Below are 20,049 nucleotides of genomic sequence, written 5' to 3' on the forward strand. Positions count from 1 at the left end.
TTACTAAACAAAGCACGGAAAAAGCTGTTTTATTTGTTAAATAGATAAAATAAGACAATAAAATGAAATGTTATTTTATTGTGATAATAAATAAATTAAAAATGAATTAAGAAGAAAACAGGGTTACGGATGTGCATGTGAAGAATTTTCTAAGATAGACGAGCACATTATTAATTTAATGTCTTTCCATCTTATTAACTTAATGAAATGAAAGTAAACAAGCCCTTTACTCGTTATCGGTAGTAGTATTCTCTACTTTCACATCTCCATAATGCCTTGCGTCTTTGGGGGTAACCAATCAAAAAACTGTCCCAAATTGAAAGGTTTCTTAATTGAATTTATACTATACCTGCTTTTATCTGTACAATACTGATTATCAGTTTATTCCAAGTTATTTTTGCGTGTACAGATCATCAAGAGTTTTGGTCTTACAGAATATGTATGGACTTACGCAAAAAAGGTTTAAAATTTAACTTAAACATCTTTAAGCTTCTATCTTTTTCTGTTTTTTACTTCTTCATTTCATTTTTGGATACTAAACAAGGTATTGTCAACATTGTCTGATCAGCCTTCAGCAAAATAAGTGGGTTTTTACCCTCTGGTTACCCCCCAAAGACGCAAAGTATTATGGGATGTGAAAGTAGAGAATACACGACTTTCAAAAATGGCCGCCAAACTCGGTTGGGACTAGTTATAATTGCATAATTGCATGGAAGCGAGGTAAGTAATGCCTTATTAGTAAACAAAGTCTACTCAGTACAATCTTTTGCGTTTAATTCATTCATCTCAACAATTCGAGTTCTTTTAAGCGTCTTTAGAAGTAAGGGTTAATGACTTTGACACAAAATATCGTACTGAGTAGACTTTGTTTACTAATGAGGCCTTACTTACCTCGCTTCCATTCAATTGTCCTTAGTCCCAACCGAATTTGTCGGCTATTCACTCGACGAAATAATGGATTTGGTCATCATATGTCCGCTTGGCAAATGTTGGGCAAATATGGTGCTCTATATTTGCCCATACATTTGCCTATGCAGGCAAAGGTCGGGGTAAATTTCTAATAAATTTGCCATTGCTTTGCCATATATCTGAACACATGGGTAAATATGTTATATATTTGCCCTTAGTTTAGACGCATTTACCCAGTGGGGATATATGATAACCGTTTTTGCCCTATATTTGCCATATTGTCAAATGAAGGGCACATATGAAATCAACTTTGCACTAGGCTTTGCCCCATATTTACCTGGGGAGCAAATACAATACCCCAAACTGAGTATATCCGATGTGAGGTTTCCGTTTCAATTTATTGCAATCAAAACTTTTCAAAACAAATCAATAATTTTTCAACTGAATTATGATGGATGTTGGCTTGTTTTTACGATTTACGAGGGGGGAGTGCATGCAGGTCCATCTCAGTCATATGTGTCAATTTTTTCTCCTAACGCATGACATCAATGTTGCGACCACATTAATTCAATCATTGTTTTGCTTTGATGTCATGAAAGTGAGGTTATATGCGTTGATACACACAGGAAAAAACGCGGACGATGTATTTTTAATATGCGTAAGTCGTACATGCGTTTTTTCCAGTGACAATAAGAAAACTCATTAACCCATTAACCTCAGCTGCATTTCAAACCGCTAACATCTGTAATATTATTTGAAGCATCAATTTTGTTTAGTCTAAACATATGAATTCATCTTTTTTATTGGCAATATATGCAATTTCATTCATAATTATTTTAATTCATCTAATTTTAAACTCATCAAAGAATTCATTCAATTTTCATTTTGACTATCTAGTTACTGATGCACAGTTCAAACAGTTTATTTTTGATAGCTTTGAATATTTTTCCTGGATGATACTTTACTGTCATCTCCATCATCCGTACAATTTACGTTGTAAAGGACAAACAATTAATACTCTTTCTTTGTCAATAACATCGTAAGCAGCAACAAACTGGCTGTGTATCCTTTGTATGGGAATGAATGTAGAGGGCCCTTCCATTTCAAACAAGTTTCTGCACCAAATTTCATGTGGTCTGCCAATCCTGTGTCTTTCTGGATGTCGCTGATACCATCGAACCTTTGCCATACACAATGATTCCTGCTTGCCATCAATTATAATGGTTTGTTTAAGAAAGAAATCGACAACACCGGGGCGCAAGTCAAATGAATCGGTCTCAATACTGCCACTATATTGGCCACACCAACAACTTGCAAGAATGAAGGAAGAACGTTCCAGTCTAGAGTCAGAGGACCCTAGCTTTGTCCCCGAATATCCAATGGTACTAATTCTCTCAAACGTATCGGTAACACATTCAATGACCGAGTGTTGAGGTAAAATTGTTTCATAAGCTTTAAAGAGATATTCTGTATAGTCATCATCAAGAACATCAATGGATCGAGGTGAAAAACATGAGTATGCATTCATATTGCTCCACTCTAAGCAACGTAGTACTTGACCAACTGAAAGATTAAGTGTTGATGGTATTGATGGGATGCTTTCGCCAAGTGTTCCTACTTGTTGTGCCTCCTGAAGAAGTTGAAATACTGGTTGGAAAGTTTCTCGAAATCTCTCTGGTAAAGGGATATCTCTTAGTTCATGCTTTTGGAGAAATTTTCTCATGATTTGCATTTCAACAGATCTATTGTTAGTTCGAAACGCTCCTAAAATCCCATTGAAACGTTCGAAGCTGAAAAGCCAAAATGAATATACAGGCCCGTAATCTAAAATACATTGTTTGAGATGCAGGTGTAGATGCATGTTTGGCGTAACACGTTCCTTTCCATATCTTTTTTCAAACGATTTACAAAATTCCACTAGGTAATCATGTCCTTCTTGTAGCTCTTCAGTTGTAATAAGTGGAGAGCAAAGGTGAAAGCAGGACAATACGAATAACCTCCACAGCTCCAAATCATCTGTTGGAACGATATTCCAAATGCAGAATACAGAATACAAGAGAGTCCATGTTTTCCACTGATCAGCAGTAAATCCTCCAAACGATGTTGATATCTTTTTCGGGAGACGCCCAATAAATGATGGTGCTTTGACGTCATCTACCTTTTCCTGGATTTTATTCAAATTTTCTTTAGAAATAATTGGCGTTTCAGCATTTAGCCATACATTTTTCATTAAATGTTTTGCTGTCCCTAAAAACAAATTGTGCATAGGATCAACAACATGGTAACGAGTACAATCGAAGTAAGGCAACTGTAAGAGTTCAGAATATCTTGTTCCAGTGGAAGTTTCAATTTGGTTTCGTTCATCAGCGGTTGTTGCATTGAGTATTTTCTGAGCCTCTCTTCGGTGCTCTTCATTTGTCCTTGGTGTATCGTCATCTTCGAAACCTGAAAAATCCATGCTACTAAAATCTCCGGGAAAAAATCTTGTGCACTTTGAGCACCCTCGGTGAGCAGTACATCCTAAGAAACCGCAAACTTTTCTTAGTGCAGGAATGTCACAAGCAATACAAAGGAGGGCAGCTCGAAAACATCTTGCTGTTCTACTCCCATGAGGCCGAACTTGGATGCCTTCGTGCCACAATAAGTTCAATTCGGCTACAAGTGGTTGTAAGTACGTATTGATATTCAATTTGGGCTCGTGTGGACCAGGTATTACCCCAACTATTATTACGTTTTCCTCTTTGTACCTTTCTTTTCTCGGAAGATTTAGGAGGACCATATATATGACTCCAACGCTATAGACACTGTGCTTAAAAGGCTGAAACCAGTCAACATTCAGCATAAAAGCATAATTATTAGGCTGGGCAAGGAAAGGAGTGCCGTTAAAATATTGCCAATCTTTCCACACTTGGCCATCGTAAATATCAACTAAAATATCGTCCGGTACATTCCGATTTCTCCAAATCTCACATTTTTGTACAAAGTCTGGTCGCTTAATAAAGTGAGTTAGAGTGTCTCTGATGCTTTTATAACAATAAACTTTATGTGGGTACAATTTCGTCTGTCCATTTTTCAAACGAATTTCCTTAAGCAATTCCGCTCCACAAGGTGTGCGGCGAAACAATTGACGGTGATTCGGAAAAGCAATGTGAGAACATGGTTTAGCAATGACACGCCCGAATCTTGTTGTTATGCAGTCTTGAAAACGGTATAGGGTGTCGCATTTCGGACAAACAACATACTTTGAATACTTATCTTTAAAAGAAAGATAATTTTTCAAGAGTTTGAAGGAGCTCGGGAAAACCAATACTGCGGTTGGGAAAATGATTGGCGAAAGCTCACACAAAACCTGAAAAATCGCTTTAAAAAAGGCGAGGAGAATATCAATGCCTCGGTCTGGTACAGAAAAGTATGCAGACCAAAAGCACACAAACAAGGCAATCCAGTTAATAAGGGTCACTCGGGAACTTGCTTCGACGGCAACGCTTATTTCTGCACTAGATTGTTCAAAATCTCTTTCTACGTCTTCGATATCAATATCCCAAGTTTCAACCAATCTCCTTCTTTCATTTCCTCTTATCTCTTCATGGTCAGATTCACTGTCCAACTTGTCATCCCAAAACACTTGATCTTCTTCCTCAAAGTCATTTATTCCGTCTCCTTTAAACATAAGCAAATACGATGTATTTTATTCATTCGGCATTGTATAACTGCAACATAGTATAAGATAAAGTCTGAAACCATTATAATACTAGAAAAAAAAATGTCAGTAAAAAAAAACCTCATGGGCTAAGGGACCGGTCATTATTTAAGTTGGGGGGGGGGGGGGGGGGGAGAAAAAATTGGGGGGGGGGGGGGGCCTGAAATTTTTGCTAGTGAAAGTCTTGAAATTTAAAAATGACTTTTAGGGAAAACTTTTAAATTTTTTACTACAATCCATGGGGGGTTTTCGATAAACTTGGATGCCTTCAAAGGGGGGGCCTTGAAATTTTTTTGCGTCACTGACAATTTCTCCTCCACCCCACACCCCCCCCCCCACCTCCAACTTAAATAATGACCGGTCCCTAAATGTATAATTTTGACCCAAATTTTGCTCTGAAAATAAATGATTTCCATTGAAAATAAAATATAAATTTCTAAGTCAGCAAAACAACAATTTATAATTCGTGAAAGAAAAATGATAAATCGAAAATAAAAAACCCAAGAGACATATTAAATAAATTACTTATAATTGTATTTCTCTAACTTGACAAACATGTTTTGCCGGATACCATGCTATCTCAGGATGACCACAGTCATGAATTGATTTGGAGACAAAAATGTACAGCAATATCCATTTGAACATAGTAAATTCTTTTTAGCGTTTTAAATGAGTTATCTCTAGCTATGATTTTATAAACTCTTTGAATGAACCTTTCTGAATGAACACTGAGGTTTTAATGGCTACCATAAGCCGATTACTTAATGATGCACCCTTCTTAAAAGTAACGGTGAAAACGAGGCTAAGATAGAAATAGAAAAGAATCATTTGTACCTCTAACTTAATCTCGCTTCAATAACACTAATGCTTGGTAGTAAATCCAATAGGGGAGCTAGATCATGTGCAAATCAGCCGCTTGTTAAAGATTCAGTCTTTTATCTATGCAGTTTGACTTTAACATTTAAAGATTATATAATCTAATCATCAAATAAACGTATAACATCAATACCTTTTTGTGAAGTAGCTGGTAAGAATTCGTCACTTGATGGTTGGTTTGTATTTGGCACATCAGAGGAGTCTTGATCAGTTTGGTCCAAAACGTTTATCTCGCTGTAGTCATTAGAAGAAGTGTCGTTCTGGCCGTCAATCTCGTGAGTGAAAATACTATCATTTGAGTCTTCGTCGTCATTCCGCTGTAATTGCCATTGATTTGTTAAAGGATCATAAAATTCTTCTTTGTGACGGCAAAATACTCTGTAATGTAAATCTTCGTTACAATGAAAGCAATGATAACGCTTTGACATCGCAGAAGACATTTTGTTTTCCAGAACTATATAATTAAAAAGACGGTGTGTATCATTGGGACAATTACTCAAAATCCAAGCATTTTGAATGGCTAACAGCCATATTCCAGCGTAATAAAGTTCCACGTCCATCAACCACATGCCACTGGACAAAAGCACGCCGGATCTTTATTACCGCGCCCTTTTCCTTAGAGCTGTCACTGTTGGCGGCAGATAATGGTACGATGGTTTTAGAGCTAGAAGCTAATCAAGTTTATTGCAATGATATTTCGTGAATCTAGGCTTTAGAAAAAATTTCATAACTTTATAAAATGGAGCAAATAGCTTTAAGATAATAGATATATTACTTAACATGAATCCTGGATACAACTTCAGCATTTTTATAAGACAGTTATTCCTTTTTTTATTATTAGACTTCATTATATGAACGTACATGTCATCACAAGTCACGTGATACGCCGTGATAGATAGGGGGTAGATCTGTTCGGTGGATGTGCTTATTCGTTCATTCGCCTTTTGGTCACAAACAGGTAACAAACTCTGTCGGTCATCTAGTTTCCCGCACATTCTATATCTTTGCTTATAAATTGCGTTCATTCGTCGCGATCAAAAAATGGGAAGAACATCTACACCTTTACCAGGACGCCCAATGCCAATCCATTCTGTTACTGCAACTACCAGTACAAGCAGTACGAGTAGACATACTGAAAATGGCGCCAATTCTCAAAGGCTTAATATACTTATTCCCTCTGTCCCTGGTGGTAACGAGGATGTGCTAAGAGAACACAGAAATCGCCTATTGCAAGCAACAAGCGAGAATGAGAACGTTGACCCCGACAGCGAAAAAGAAGAAATTTCTTCAAATTTCGAAACGATTGTAAAACAGTTTAAAGAACTGCAAGAACAAAACCGCCAAATACTAGCGGCCTTAAAAGAAAGCCAGCAGGACAAAGACAACAGCAAGACCAAGATTACTGTCTCAAAGGCTGTTGCAGTAAGTAAAGTGGCAATATTTAAAAAAGCAAGCTATTTTTATTGATAATTTTACTGGGAATTCTTGGCGCGAAGAGTAGTTGGTATAATTATGCAGCGGTATAATTTATGCAATGCTAAAATTGGCGGGAAACCCGCCATGGTAGTGGTTAATGCTACCAAACTTTACTATTGATTTCCAATAACAAGACACTGAATGATAATGATAATTTCCTTTTTTGTAAAGGAATTGATTTGATTTCGATTTTTTCCCCAATATTATACAATCACAGCCATAAAAATAATGAAAACATTATTACTATGTCTAAGAATAACTTAAGGTACATCTTATGATTTTAATGAATTATATTATGTTTGAAATAAAATAACATGGAAAAAAAAAAACAAAAAAAACAAAACAAAACAAAACACGAAACAAAACAAAGCAAAAACAAATGGATGCTAAAGGAGTAATTGTCGGCCAAATGCCAAAATTTCTAACAAATTTTGTCTCAAGTTTTAATATATGGGTACTTGATATAATTTCAGCTGCCCTTAAAAGTCACTTTCTGACGAGAAGAAAGAGAAACAAAAGAGAGCGTTCAGGGGCCCTTGGAAGGCATCAAAAGATGCAGCGGAAAACACAAAGAAAACAAAATGTGAGTAAACTGAATTTGCAACGATTATGACTTTGTTTAATAAGAAACTTTGACTGACGGTGTTTTTTTTTTTTTTTCTTTTTTCTTTTAGCTCCTAAAATCCAGATCCAAGGCAGCGGACTTGTCAACCTCGCTATCACCAGGGGACAAAGAGAAAGTCAAGGCAATTATGAAACTGGAGTATATGTCATCAGAGGAGTCGATGTCAGAGGCGGATGACCAGGCTGATGACGATACAGCGGACAGTGGCTCTGATAACGAAGGGGGCCCTACTAAGCAGAGTAAAGTTTTAATAAAACACCCTCTGCCATGGAGAAGCCCCCTAGCTAATCAGTTCATGGAAAGCATGGACCGAAAGGCAAAAAGGAGGCTGTCAGAGCGCAGTCTCACCATGCTTTTGAAGCGGAAAATCGGGGAGCCGTCAAGACGCCCAAGGCCATCTGGAGGTCCCGAATGGGCATTGAGAGCCTAAAGGTTTTTATCAAATCAAGGGCACTGGGACACCGAACGTGGTTGGGGTTTCTACGAGTTTTATGAATTAAATCTTGTGTCACTGTTCCTCCGTTCCTTTGGCCTGATTTCTAGGGTTTTCGTTCTTCTTTCGATTACTTGAACGTTATACTCGTTTACTTGAAGAAATCCAAAGGTCAAACGGTATAGCAGCGGCTATCTAAGCCTATTGACCTTTGGATTTCTTAAAGTAAACAAGTATAATGTTCAAATAATCGAAAGAAGAAGGAAAACCCTAGAAATCAGGCCAAAGGAACGGAGGAACAGTGACACAAGATTTAATTCATAAAACTCGTAGAAACCCAACCACGTTCGGTGTCCTTAATTAAGTTTTTGCAGTTATAAATGAAGTGTACTACTACAGAATATCTAAAAAGAATCGTACATAAGCCACAGATCGATTGACAACTAAATATATTATGATCTCCTTTCACAAATTCTGTCACAAGATGAAACAAACACCTATAATTAATTTACAGAACTAGCATTTTCAATTAGTTGTAGTTAACAAATTGTTCATAGTTAATCAGTCGTCAAGAAAAGGAAATTCACAATAAAAATGTTTCAGTATGATTTATGTCTTTTTTCCTGCTTCTTAGTATAGGTTAGCTATGTTTAAAGTATGAGGTGGTTGTCACGACATATATCGTTTCTATTTTTTTTGGCCTGCCATAAGTGACAATAGCTGAAGACTGATAATATAGTTAAATTTAGCAAATATGATGAGCATAATTCAACTGAGCAAATATGGCTAAGACGCGCTGGTACATCTAAGGCATTAAGGGGGCATTAATCACATATACGGTCAGAGCATATCGCATGGTATATGTAAGGCATAAATCACATATACGGCCTGGAAAAATACAGGGTATATGTAAGGCATTAATCACATATACGACCTGGGCAAAGACAGGGTATACGTAAGGCATTAATCACATATACGGCCTGGGCAAACACAGGTTATATGTAAGGCATAAATCACATATACGACCTTGGAAAATACAGGGTATATGTAAGGCATTAATCACATATACGGCCTGGGCAAACACAGGTTATATGTAAGGCATAAATCACATATACGGCCTGGGAAAATACAGGGTATATGTAAGGCATAAATCACATATACGGCCTGGGGAAACACAGGGTATATGTAAGGCATAAATCACATATACGGCCTGGGCAAAGACAGGGTATATGTAAGGCATAAATCACATATACGGCCTGGGCAAAGACAGGGTATATGTAAGGCATAAATCACATATACGGCCTGGGAAAATACAGGGTATATGTAAGGCATTAATCACATATACGGTCTGGGCAAAGACAGGGTAAATGTAAGGCATTAATCACATATACGGCCTGGGAAAATACAGGGTATATGTCAGGCATGAATCACATATACGGCCTGGGGAAACACAGGGTATACGTAAGACATAAAACACATATACGGGCTGGGCAAATACGTGCACATATCAAATGAGCATTCACATTTACTACCGGGTAAATGTATGGATGATATGATATCTGCTATATATTTGCCGTTTGGGATTTTACTGGGCCATACGGACTTTGCCATCTGTGCCCATGGGATAAATGTGTAGGTACATATCATATACAGTCATTGGGCAAATATTGTTTACTATTAGTCAAATATGATATTTGCCCATATATTTGTCTATATGTTTGCCTACATGACAAATCCATTTTTTCGTCGAGTGATTTTTGATTTAAAATCAAAGAAGCTTTAGCCCGGTATCAGGCAAAAATATATTTAAACGCGTGCGAATATTTGTCAAAAACGCTCTAAAATAAATCGAATATTCGAATATTCGATACTTCAATGCTAACCATTTCCATGACTACTTCTTAGTAAGTTTTTGCTTTGTTTTTGGGTGACAATCAATCATAATATATATATATAAAATGACAAAGCTGGAGTTATTTTTTTGACTCGTGAAAGCCAAAAACCCAGACGTTTCAAAGTTGTGGAAGTTGCTGTAGACCCCATGAGAAACATTGTAATATAGAAGTCTCTCGTAACGTTACAGCATACGTCACTAAAATCACGTGATTATTTCGTCAGCATCAGTTTGGTATTTTCTTGAGCTTGATTTTTTCGCGCTCCTCAACCTCTCGGAAGACATTCATGTCGGGTTTCAAGCAATTGCGAAGTTTCTAATTAAAAAAAAAAAAAGATGAATGAATGGGGGAAAAAACACGAAAAAAAATTTTTTTGTTTCTCGTGTTTTTACGAGGATAGTTCTAGTATCAAATTGGAACTTAGCAGTTGGTTTTTGCAGAGGGAGAAAAACCGGCGGCGGGAGAACCTGGAGAAAAACCCTCGAAGCACAGGAAAGTACCAACAAACAACTATACTCCCATACACGACGCTGAGCCTAGGAATCGAATCTGGGTCGTATTGATGAGAGGCGAGCGCTCACACCTCTACGCCACCCGTTCTTCATCAATTAAAAAGAAATAGATGATTGACTTCTATCCTCTAGTTCCTATTATCCATTCTCCCATTCCCATCTATTCTTTCTTCTCTTCATTATTCACTAACTTCAATGAAAGTAGGGCCTTTGGCATAGTAGAATTGGATTCCTGCGAAGACCGGGATGAGAGTCATTGAAGCGAAAGCGAGTAGCCAACCAATGAACTCAGCCCAGTCTGGGTACGGCTTGTTGTTGTAGCTGATTCCCTTCCACAAGGCGAGTTGCGCAATGATAATACCCTTGAAAGATGACAAAATAATTCTATTTCAGGGGTTGTTACACCATATTTTCATCTAAAACAGTTGATAGATAGATAATTTGTAATTATTTGCCAATAATTTGGTTTACTCCGATGAAGGACTAACGTCCGAAACGTCAGTTTCATTTTTACATACCATACGGTGTTACAAATTATCTATCTATCAACTGTTTTACTGAAAACACCGACGCAGTTTACGCTAGTTTTCACTAGTTTTCCACCTTATATATTTTCATCTACTTTACTAATTATCCATGCTAACTCGAGCTCCATGCACACAACCTTATTCTCACAGGGGAGGGGAGAATTGCTTTCGCATCACAGGGGAGGGGGGAACCACTTTCGCTTCACAGGGAATGGGGAACCACTTTCGCCTCACAGGGGAGGGGGGAACCACTTTCGCTTCACATGGAATGGGAAACCACTTTCGCCTCACAGGGGAGGGGGGAACCACTTTCACTTCACAGGGGAGGGGGAAGCCACTTTTCGCTAACATGGGAAAAGTAAGTAGCTTCGATACCTACCAGGGTGAAGATGGGTGAAAGGTATTTCCAACAGATCAGGAAGTACGCATTAGGTCTTTTGCCAATCATGGACTCAATCATGTCACCAAGAAGATCGGTTCCTATGCAAGAAGATATAACAAGCCATGTCATTCTACTGTGTAGAACTCTTTTTCTTAAACGTTTTTCTTCTTTGGGCAAATGAAATATGCTGTCATGTAAAAAATTGTTCGCTGCAATGTTCCTGCCTTCAACATGGCCGTGAAACCACTCAATATAAAGCAACTTTTCACGCAGAATAAGTGAGTTTAAAACCTATACATAGGAAGCTAGGATGGTACAGTTTAGAACTTGTTATGTATATCGTATGGAATGATTTATAATGTGCACTCAATCAGTTGACTCAATGGCTAGTCAAATGCACAAACTGACGTGCAGCAGATCAAAGATGGTCTGGATGGGCTTGACTGACAACTGACAATTGCAAATGCCATAAAATTTAACTGACAAAAAGCCTGAAATTTTCTCTTTTACTCCGACGAAGGACTAGCGTCTGAAACGTCAGTAAGTGTTTTCGCGGTGTATAATTTACCTTTTTATCATTACTGTGAAATTTAACTGACAACAACTGACATTTGGACACCCCCATCCAGACCGTCATCAATCACTCCAGACACCTAATAAGGAATGGATCATCATGATCATGTCTTACCAACACACCATCCAATGACCAAAGCTTCAAAGAACCCAATCACTAATAGGGACACTCCGCCTGACTGGTAATCAAACAGGTTGAACACGTACATGCCACCCTGGAAAACAGAAACAAAACGGAGTGTAAAATACTCGATGGATGGTCAGTGACTTGTCTTGTATGACGTGAATATAGCGAGAAATAATACACGACAAATTCACTCAGTTACCCCCTTGTGTAGCCGTACCGTATTTTACTGTAATAAACCATGTGGTTACAGGGGCGGATCCAAGAGGGGTGCTGCGGGGCACCGTACACCTTCTCCCCTCCTTACGCCGTAGTTACTCTTCTGCGATTTTGAAGCAAAACAATCTCTATAACATATAGATGTTTTCATTTGGGAGACCCCCGAAAAAATTTCTGGATCTGCACCTGGATTACTTGCGCGTATGAAGACAAATTATTCCAGCTTTACGACTAGTTTTACAGCGTGTTTGCGTGCTATGAATCTGCATAGTCTTACTTCTCACTAATACTTCTATGATTGTACATCTCTAAATGGGTACATTTTTCAGGCCTAACCAACATATCCCTATCATGTCGCGTTTCAATTTTACTGCGCATTATTGAAAAAAAGAGTCAAAATATTTCTAAATTGTTCGATATTATTTTATATTGTGCAATGACGGGATAACAGAAAAGCCTTTTCTAACTAAGTGTTCTTCCTGGTGGCTCATGCTGATGGGATACTTTCCTGTGGCATAAATTTGGCGCGAAATTTCCCGCAAAAACGCGCGCGTGCGCGGCCCATTAGGAAAAACAACCGGTTCAATAGTCCCCTTCATAGTTCCCCGCGCCATCTTGAAAGGTAGCCGTACCTTTGTATCGAAGCGATACGAACGGTGAGCTTGCAATAATAGAGACCTTTTGTTAACACCTTGGACAATTATTCACATGTCTCTATCATTGCAAGCTCACCGTTCGTCTCGCTTCGATACAATGCCACGACTACCTTTCAAGATGGCGCGGGGAACTATGAAGGGGACTATTAATAGTGTTCATACCTCTGCACACATGGGTAGTGCAAGTAGGAAAAGCAAAACACACATGACGATAAGAAATATCCATTTGTATTTTCGGAGATACTTGGGATATTCATCTGAAAGTCCTGTGATGACACATTCAACCATAGCAAACTGAATAAGAGAAAATAGGTATGAAAATCATAAAAATATAAAACCAATGGTACTGTTAACCGTGTCTTAAAGTCACTTGATCACTGTTATACCTGGCTGTCAAGACCAAGAGTGATCAACATGAAGAAGAACAAGATTGCCCATAAGGTTGACACAGGCATCTGAGATATGGCTTCAGGATACGCTACGAAAGCAAGTCCCGGTCCTAAAAAATACCAAGGAAAAAAAATACTTTACATGATGTACAAGGATTGACATGTTGAACGACACGTTACTCACCGTCATCAACTACTTTATCTACTGATGTTTCCAGGATGAACGCCATGAAACCCATGACACTGAAGATGACAAAACCAGCAAAGAAACTTGTGCCACAGTTGATAAGACACACTATTATGGCATCCCTGTTGAATGAAAAAAAACTTGTCACGAGACAGCAAACATAACCAATCAGTAAACGCCACAATATCACATGACTATCGCGACCAATCACATTTCATGTCAACGACAGCCAACGTAGCCTCGGAATGAAAAAACCTTTGTGGGTGCTAGAGAAGCATAGATCTCGTAAGTGGGCTATCGCAACCAAGAAACTAAGGAAGGTGGATGTATCAAAGCTATGATGAGAAAGGGCAGACACACAACGCCTTTAGGTGCTAAATTTCCAGTGTCAAGCGTTTAATTTTCTTATTTTCGATTCTCTTACCTTTGAACGTTATTATTAAATTTGTTGTAACTACCAAACGTGATGAGCGAGCCAAAACCCACACCAAGGGAGTAGAATATCTGGGTAGCGGCGCGAACCCAAACCTGTAACCCAAGAATACATGCAATATCAAAAATAGGCCTTCCACGTGATGGGTGTAGTTTTTCTTAAGGCAGGCTATAGACTTCTGTTCATATGTTTGAAACTGTTATTTTGTACCTCAGGATTTGCCAGCTTTTTGAAGTCAGGGTTGACGTAAAACAACACGCCTTCCTTAGCTCCCTCAAGGGTGACTCCACGGAAAAACAAGATCAAAAGGACTATGTATGGAAATGTCGCTGTAAAATACACAACCTAAAAAATAGAAAAAATATACATATCATAGATATTACTTGCTTTAGAGGCATGGTCTGTTCGCTATAAAGAGGTGCGGTCACTTTGCTTTGAGGCGCGTGTTTTTTGTTTTTTTGTTGTTGTGGAGCCGTGGTCACTTTGTTGTGGAGGCGAGGTTACTTTATTGTGGAGGCGAGATTACTTTGTTGTGGATGCGAGGTTACTTTGTTGTGGATGCGAGGTTACTTTGTTGTGGAGGAGAGGTTACTTTGTTGTGGAGGAGAGGTTACTTTGTTGTGGATGCGAGGTTACTTTGTTGTGGATGCGAGGTTACTTTGTTGTGGAGGAGAGGTTACTTTGTTGTGGAGGAGAGGTTACTTTGTTGTGGAGGAGAGGTTACTTTGTTGTGGAGGAGAGGTTACTTTGTTGTGGATGCGAGGTTACTTTGTTGTGGAGGAGAGGTTACTTTGTTGTGGAGGAGAGGTTACTTTGTTGTGGAGGCGAGATTACTTTGTTGTGGAGGAGAGGTTACTTTGTTGTGGATGCGAGGTTACTTTGTTGTGGATGCGAGGTTACTTTGTTGTGGATGCGAGATTACTTTGTTGTGGAGGAGAGGTTACTTTGTTGTGGAGGAGAGGTTACTTTGTTGTGGATGCGAGGTTACTTTGTTGTGGATGCGAGGTTACTTTGTTGTGGATGCGAGGTTACTTTGTTGTGGAGGAGAGGTTACTTTGTTGTGGAGGCGAGGTTACTTTGTTGTGGATGCGAGGTTACTTTGTTGTGGATGCGAGGTCACTTTGTTGTGGATGCGAGGTCACTTTGTTGTGGAGGCGAGGTTACTTTATTGTGGAGGCGAGATTACTTTGTTGTGGAGGAGAGGTTACTTTGTTGTGGATGCGAGGTTACTTTGTTGTGGATGCGAGGTTACTTTGTTGTGGAGGCGAGATTACTTTGCTGTGGATGCGAGGTTACTTTGTTGTGGATGCGAGGTTACTTTGTTGTGGAGGCGAGGTTACTTTATTGTGGAGGCGAGATTACTTTGTTGTGGATGCGAGGTTACTTTGTTGTGGATGCGAGGTTACTTTGTTGTGGATGCGAGGTTACTTTGTTGTGGATGCGAGGTTACTTTGTTGTGGATGCGAGGTTACTTTGTTGTGGATGCGAGGTTACTTTGTTGTGGATGCGAGGTTACTTTGTTGTGGATGCGAGGTTACTTTGTTGTGGATGCGAGGTTACTTTGTTGTGGATGCGAGGTTACTTTGTTGTGGATGCGAGGTTACTTTGTTGTGGATGCGAGGTTACTTTGTTGTGGATGCAAGGTTACTTTGTCGTGGGGTCGTGGTCAATTTGTTGTGAAAGCCTGACCACCTTGTTTTCGAGGCCTGTTTACTTTGTTGTGAGGAAGTGCGGGTCATTTTGTCGTGAAGGTGTCGCGGTCGTGTTGTAATAGAATTAAGTGCGCATAAAGGTTTTCATGTACATACTTTTCCCGACGACCTGACTCCCTTCAATAAGCAAAAATAAACCAGGATCCACGAGGAAATTAAACACAAGGTGATTTCCCATCCAATGGAACCAAGGTTTTCGATTCCCTCGCTGATATTAAGAATCTTGTTGCTATGATAACAAGGCAGTTAAGACAAAAGTAAGCTAGGCTGAATAAGTAGATATGGATGGAAACAATCTGGGGCTTACCATGCTAAATAGAACCTACAACTAATATGTTAATTTTGCAAAATGGTTGAATTTTGGTTATCAGAAATGGATGAGTGACTAGTGATGGTTTAAAATAATATACTTCATTTGATTTGCAAGGGAGCTAGCGTCTATGAACAAGAGTTTTTAGAATAAGTCGAGAGTGAGAGACTTACTTGAAGAATTCCTCTGCAGGTGATTTCCACTCAGGTGCACAGTTCTGTGCGAGTCCTAAAGCAGTGCAGTTAATTGTATTATTGCTGCTATATTTCTTCCTTCTGCATGCGATCATCAAAAAAACATGCCATATTAGTTTTTTTGCATTGCTTTTTAATTTTTGCATTGCTTTTTATTTTATTTTTCTCAAGTGAACTATGATATTCTTCGTTTGCATATGACGTCATAGCCGTAGTTGAATCTAAACGAAGGAGTTTTCAATAAATAGACCTAACTTACTGTTTTCCCATTTCAGACCACGTGTCATTCCCTAGAGTATTATGTCTTTGTTTAACGGTTGTGCATGAAAAGACACTTGAATATGGATATAACTCAAACGAAGAATCTTATTCTCAAGAGAATAACACGTGGTCTTAAATATGAAAGCATTACATCCAAGTGGATTTGATCTATTCTCTTGTTATATCATCCAACATGGCTGCCATGCCTTTTGTTATTTCACTCCCCTGGGAATGATTGAAAACTAGAGACAAGCTTCATAGCAAGGCGTGTTGTAAGAACGAAAGCACCAAAGACTTAATAGAACATAATACAAACTACCAAATGGTAGGAATATAATAAGACGCCTAAAGGCTCAGGATTGGTCGAAAAGACAATCTGAAATCGATAATACCTGGAACATGATTGGGTAGAAAAACTAGTAAAGTCGAAATCTAATTGGTTAGAAAGTCTCACATTCTGCGAGGCCTGATTTTTCTGGCCCGACCTTGAAGAATGGCCAAGGTGACCCAGAAAAATCAGCGCAGTGTAACAGGCACCCCAGGAATTCCCTAGATTTCGTCAGTGGTTGCCACACGTACCTGCACATCAATGTATTCCATGCATTATCACATGTTTTCCATGGTACGTCGGCACGAAAAGAGTTGAACAAAAACAGAACACACCAAGCAATGATGACGTTGTAATAGATAGAAACCAAGAATGATATCATTATCATAGCGAAACCAATCCCTGTGATAAAAAAGAACCAGTAACATTAAAACTGAAAAGAACTGCACAGCCAAACATCCAATCAGATTGAGGCTTACCACGTGACATGGGGCAGATAGCTGTCCAGGCTCCCACGGTACCAAGACTGAGATATTGACCAATAGCAAGCTCCATGTAGAACAATGGAATACCGTTAAAGGCCAACATCAGAAAGTAAGGAATGAGAAACGTCGCTGAAAAGAAGAATAGTGTGTTTTTGACTCGTACACATGAAAGAAATATTATGGACTGGACGGAATTAGTCATTCATTCAGTCAGTCAGTCAGCCCATCAGTCGATCAGTTGGTCAGTCAGTCGGTCCGTCACGAGTCAGCCAGCCAGCCAGCCAGTCAGTCAGTCAGTCAGTCAGTCAGTCAGTCAGTCAGTCAGTCAGTCAGTCAGTCAGTCAGTCAGTCAGTCTGCTTCACTATTGACAATTTTTAAGGCCAGTGTATGCGGGCTTAGCCTCACTTCTGAGGTCGGTAAACAAAAGCAGAAATCAGAGAACAAAACTAGCAACTCCTGGATTCGAGGCTAAGCCCGCACATACACTGGAGAGTTAAGTGCAAATGAACCCTTCGGCAATACTTTCAGTACTGATTCTACACGAAGTAAATAGTTGAATGGTAAAATATTTCTTGATTTGAGTGATGCGTTTCTAAGTTATGAAGGTTTTTACTTCCAATATGCTAATGAGTGTGACGTCTATTAAGGCTTAATTAAATATACAAAATCGAATTGGTTCATAGAAACAGTATTTAAAAATCATCATTATTTTACTCATGGTTTACATGAAAGCTATTTAAATTTTCTATTTTCAAAATGGCCAGCATTTAGTATTACTAGTTACAACAAAACACTAAAACTGACCTTACCTGACTTCATCATCATTAACCCCTTGAGTGTCCTTATGACGTACTGAGTGCGTCGCAAAAATTGCATGCTATGTGCCTATGTGACGTACTGAGTATGTCCAAGATTACAGTGTTATTGGAGAAACCTCGGCACAGCCAAGACATATTCTATCGGGACATTACGAAGTATATACCTTATGTAGGGGAATGGGAACTAGTTAGTGGGTAACCTGTGCCTTATTAATATGCATCGGCTTGTTTTTGATCAAAGCAAACTTTTCAAAATGGCGGCCTTGATGCCACGAGATGACAATTTACATTCATTTTTTTTGAAAAATTAAGAATAATATGGCTCATTTTTCTGCCCAAGATGTTTTAGATCGAGTGTGGAACGATTCCGGTGCAGAAGAAAGTTCAGAAGGTGATGAAAAAAGTATTTTTGATCCAGAAAACGAGTCTGAAGAGGAAAGCGAGGACAGTATCGATGAAGCCACTTCAAAGAAAGCGAAATAAATAAATAAATAAATACACTATATATTGCTTTTTTTAGAAAGTCGTTTTTATATGCTTTATAAAAACGTGTAATTCCTTACTTTTTAATAAAGAATTACATGTGAAAAGGCTGATTTTTTAAGTATACCTATATTTTACGCAAATTGCTTTGGCACAGGGGATGTTAAGTGGCATGCCAATGAAGGGGTTTAACATATTGGAAGTATAAACCGTCATAAATTAGAGACGCATCACTGGAAATCAAGAAATATTTTACCAATTTCAACTATTTACTTTATGCAGAATGAGTACTGAATGTATTGTCAAAGGGTTCATTTGCACTTTAAGAATCGTCATATGACAGCTTATTCGATTATTTTCTCTTTATTCGAGATCATTCCATCTTCTTTATACTATTCGCCCTTTTTCAATAAATTCCCAACATAACTTTCACAGTCTTGACTATGGTCTGATTCATCTGTATTATATTTGATTAATGAATCAAATGGTTCCTAACAATTTGCGTATCAGATCCACAAAAACGCGGAGGGGGGCTGGAAGTGGGACTTAATTCAGAACTAGCTATGAATTACACTCTTGAATTCTTTTTATGACGAATTCGAAATTAAATGCATCTCGGTGAATAAGCTGTGTGTAATAATTCCTCCAAGTGTTTGTTCTTTTTATTTATCGAAGGATTAAAACGACTTACTATATGAAACAGTTTATTTAGGCGCTGCTCAAGGGCTCAAACAAGCATGTCTCAGAATTTAACTTTAACACATTGATAAATCATTGTAGTTTATTCCCTTATATTTCGCCTGACTCTTTTACCATGACAGTATATAAAACCATTTATGATTTTTACTTCGGATTAAGATATGAATTAAACGGACCTTACAGTATTACATACAAACAAATCCGTAGTCGGGTATATTTTCATTTCACCGGGCTACGAATCGTAGTCCTAGCTAGTGTAGCGACGAAGCGCTGTCCAAACTGATCTGACATTAAATGAATAAGTCACTCACCTCCACCATTACTGTAGCAAAGATATGGAAAACGCCAGACATTGCCGAGTCCTACAGCATACCCAACACACGACAACATAAAGTCGACTTTACTCCCCCATTTTTCACGATCATCTTCGATATCTACTTCAGGATTTGTGAAGTTTTTCATCTTAACGCTTTCAGTGTCGCCTATTAGTTCATTCGTACTGGGTGTTACCAGAGAACTGAGATTTTTTGGATTTTCGCCTTCGCCTTCGTACATGTCAACTGATTTATTCCAAGAAGCTTACTAATTAATAGTGTTTTACTGCCGAGTAGTGAGTTTGCTTCATTGAAGCCAAGAGCTTGTGGATGCTTTATAATTAATGCTCAAATCTGCTAACAATTGTCCCGATTATCCAATGGTATGCCGTATTTAAGCCGTTAGTTTTGCATCACAATAAAAGAAGATTATCATAATGAGTGATAAATCTTAAAAAATGAATATTTTAATGTAAATTGTGAATAAAAAAACAAAACGTAACTAAATTATCGTTAGAAATCGCTAGA

The 20,049-nt window shown here is 38.4% G+C and overlaps 3 protein-coding genes across 3 annotated transcripts; 1 reads left to right on the plus strand and 2 right to left on the minus strand.

The window, feature by feature from the left end:
• Nucleotides 1–749: 749 nt before the first annotated feature.
• Nucleotides 750–6,054, minus strand: LOC148910765 (uncharacterized). The gene is made up of 3 exons (XM_089031084.1): nt 5,619–6,054; nt 4,082–4,569; nt 750–812 (listed from the first exon to the last, which is right to left on the minus strand). Exons 1-3 carry the CDS (start codon nt 6,052–6,054, stop codon nt 750–752), a joined length of 987 nt encoding a protein of 328 aa, XP_088887210.1.
• A 719-nt stretch (nt 6,055–6,773) lies between these two features.
• Nucleotides 6,774–8,248, plus strand: LOC148910766 (uncharacterized). Its single transcript, XM_089031331.1, has 3 exons — nt 6,774–6,907; nt 7,435–7,544; nt 7,636–8,248. Exons 2-3 carry the CDS (start codon nt 7,515–7,517, stop codon nt 8,014–8,016), a joined length of 411 nt encoding a protein of 136 aa, XP_088887457.1. The 5' UTR covers nt 6,774–6,907; nt 7,435–7,514; the 3' UTR covers nt 8,017–8,248.
• Nucleotides 8,249–8,451: 203 nt separating this feature from the next.
• On the minus strand, nt 8,452–19,867 carry LOC116308492 (sodium- and chloride-dependent GABA transporter 1). Its single transcript, XM_031718922.2, has 14 exons — nt 19,519–19,867; nt 17,201–17,335; nt 16,973–17,123; nt 16,112–16,213; nt 15,725–15,857; nt 14,127–14,261; nt 13,908–14,011; nt 13,481–13,605; nt 13,294–13,406; nt 13,070–13,201; nt 12,024–12,123; nt 11,333–11,433; nt 10,618–10,788; nt 8,452–10,229 (listed from the first exon to the last, which is right to left on the minus strand). The coding sequence occupies exons 1-14, from the start codon at nt 19,760–19,762 to the stop codon at nt 10,140–10,142; spliced, it is 1,836 nt and encodes a 611-aa protein (XP_031574782.2). The 5' UTR covers nt 19,763–19,867; the 3' UTR covers nt 8,452–10,139.
• Nucleotides 19,868–20,049: the final 182 nt, after the last annotated feature.

This window comes from Actinia tenebrosa, unplaced genomic scaffold (assembly GCF_029948245.1).
Source record: "Actinia tenebrosa isolate PJP-AT-01 unplaced genomic scaffold, QUT_ActTen_1.0 PGA_scaffold16__25_contigs__length_10494907, whole genome shotgun sequence".
Lineage (NCBI taxonomy): Eukaryota > Metazoa > Cnidaria > Anthozoa > Actiniaria > Actiniidae > Actinia > Actinia tenebrosa.

Bases quoted from the DNA above. Each gene is read 5' to 3' on its own strand.
- LOC148910765 (XM_089031084.1), bottom strand. From the start codon at position 6,054: ATGTGGTTGATGGACGTGGAACTTTATTACGCTGGAATATGGCTGTTA. The intron at 4,570-5,618 runs GTATTGATGTTA...TTATGTTTAAAG, and splicing joins ACCAGCTACTTCACAAAAAG to GAGACGGAATAAATGACTTT. The intron at 813-4,081 runs GTCATTGCTAAA...TTACTTCTAAAG, and splicing joins TAACAACAAGATTCGGGCGT to ACGCTTAAAAGAACTCGAAT.
- LOC148910766 (XM_089031331.1), top strand. From the start codon at position 7,515: ATGCAGCGGAAAACACAAAGAAAACAAAAT. The intron at 7,545-7,635 runs GTGAGTAAACTG...TTTTTCTTTTAG, and splicing joins AAACACAAAGAAAACAAAAT to CTCCTAAAATCCAGATCCAA.
- LOC116308492 (XM_031718922.2), bottom strand. From the start codon at position 19,762: ATGTACGAAGGCGAAGGCGAAAATCCAAAAAATCTCAGTTCTCTGGTA. The intron at 14,012-14,126 runs GTACAAAATAAC...CTTGGGTTACAG, and splicing joins AAAAGCTGGCAAATCCTGAG to GTTTGGGTTCGCGCCGCTAC. The intron at 13,202-13,293 runs GTATAACAGTGA...TCTCTTATTCAG, and splicing joins CTCTTGGTCTTGACAGCCAG to TTTGCTATGGTTGAATGTGT.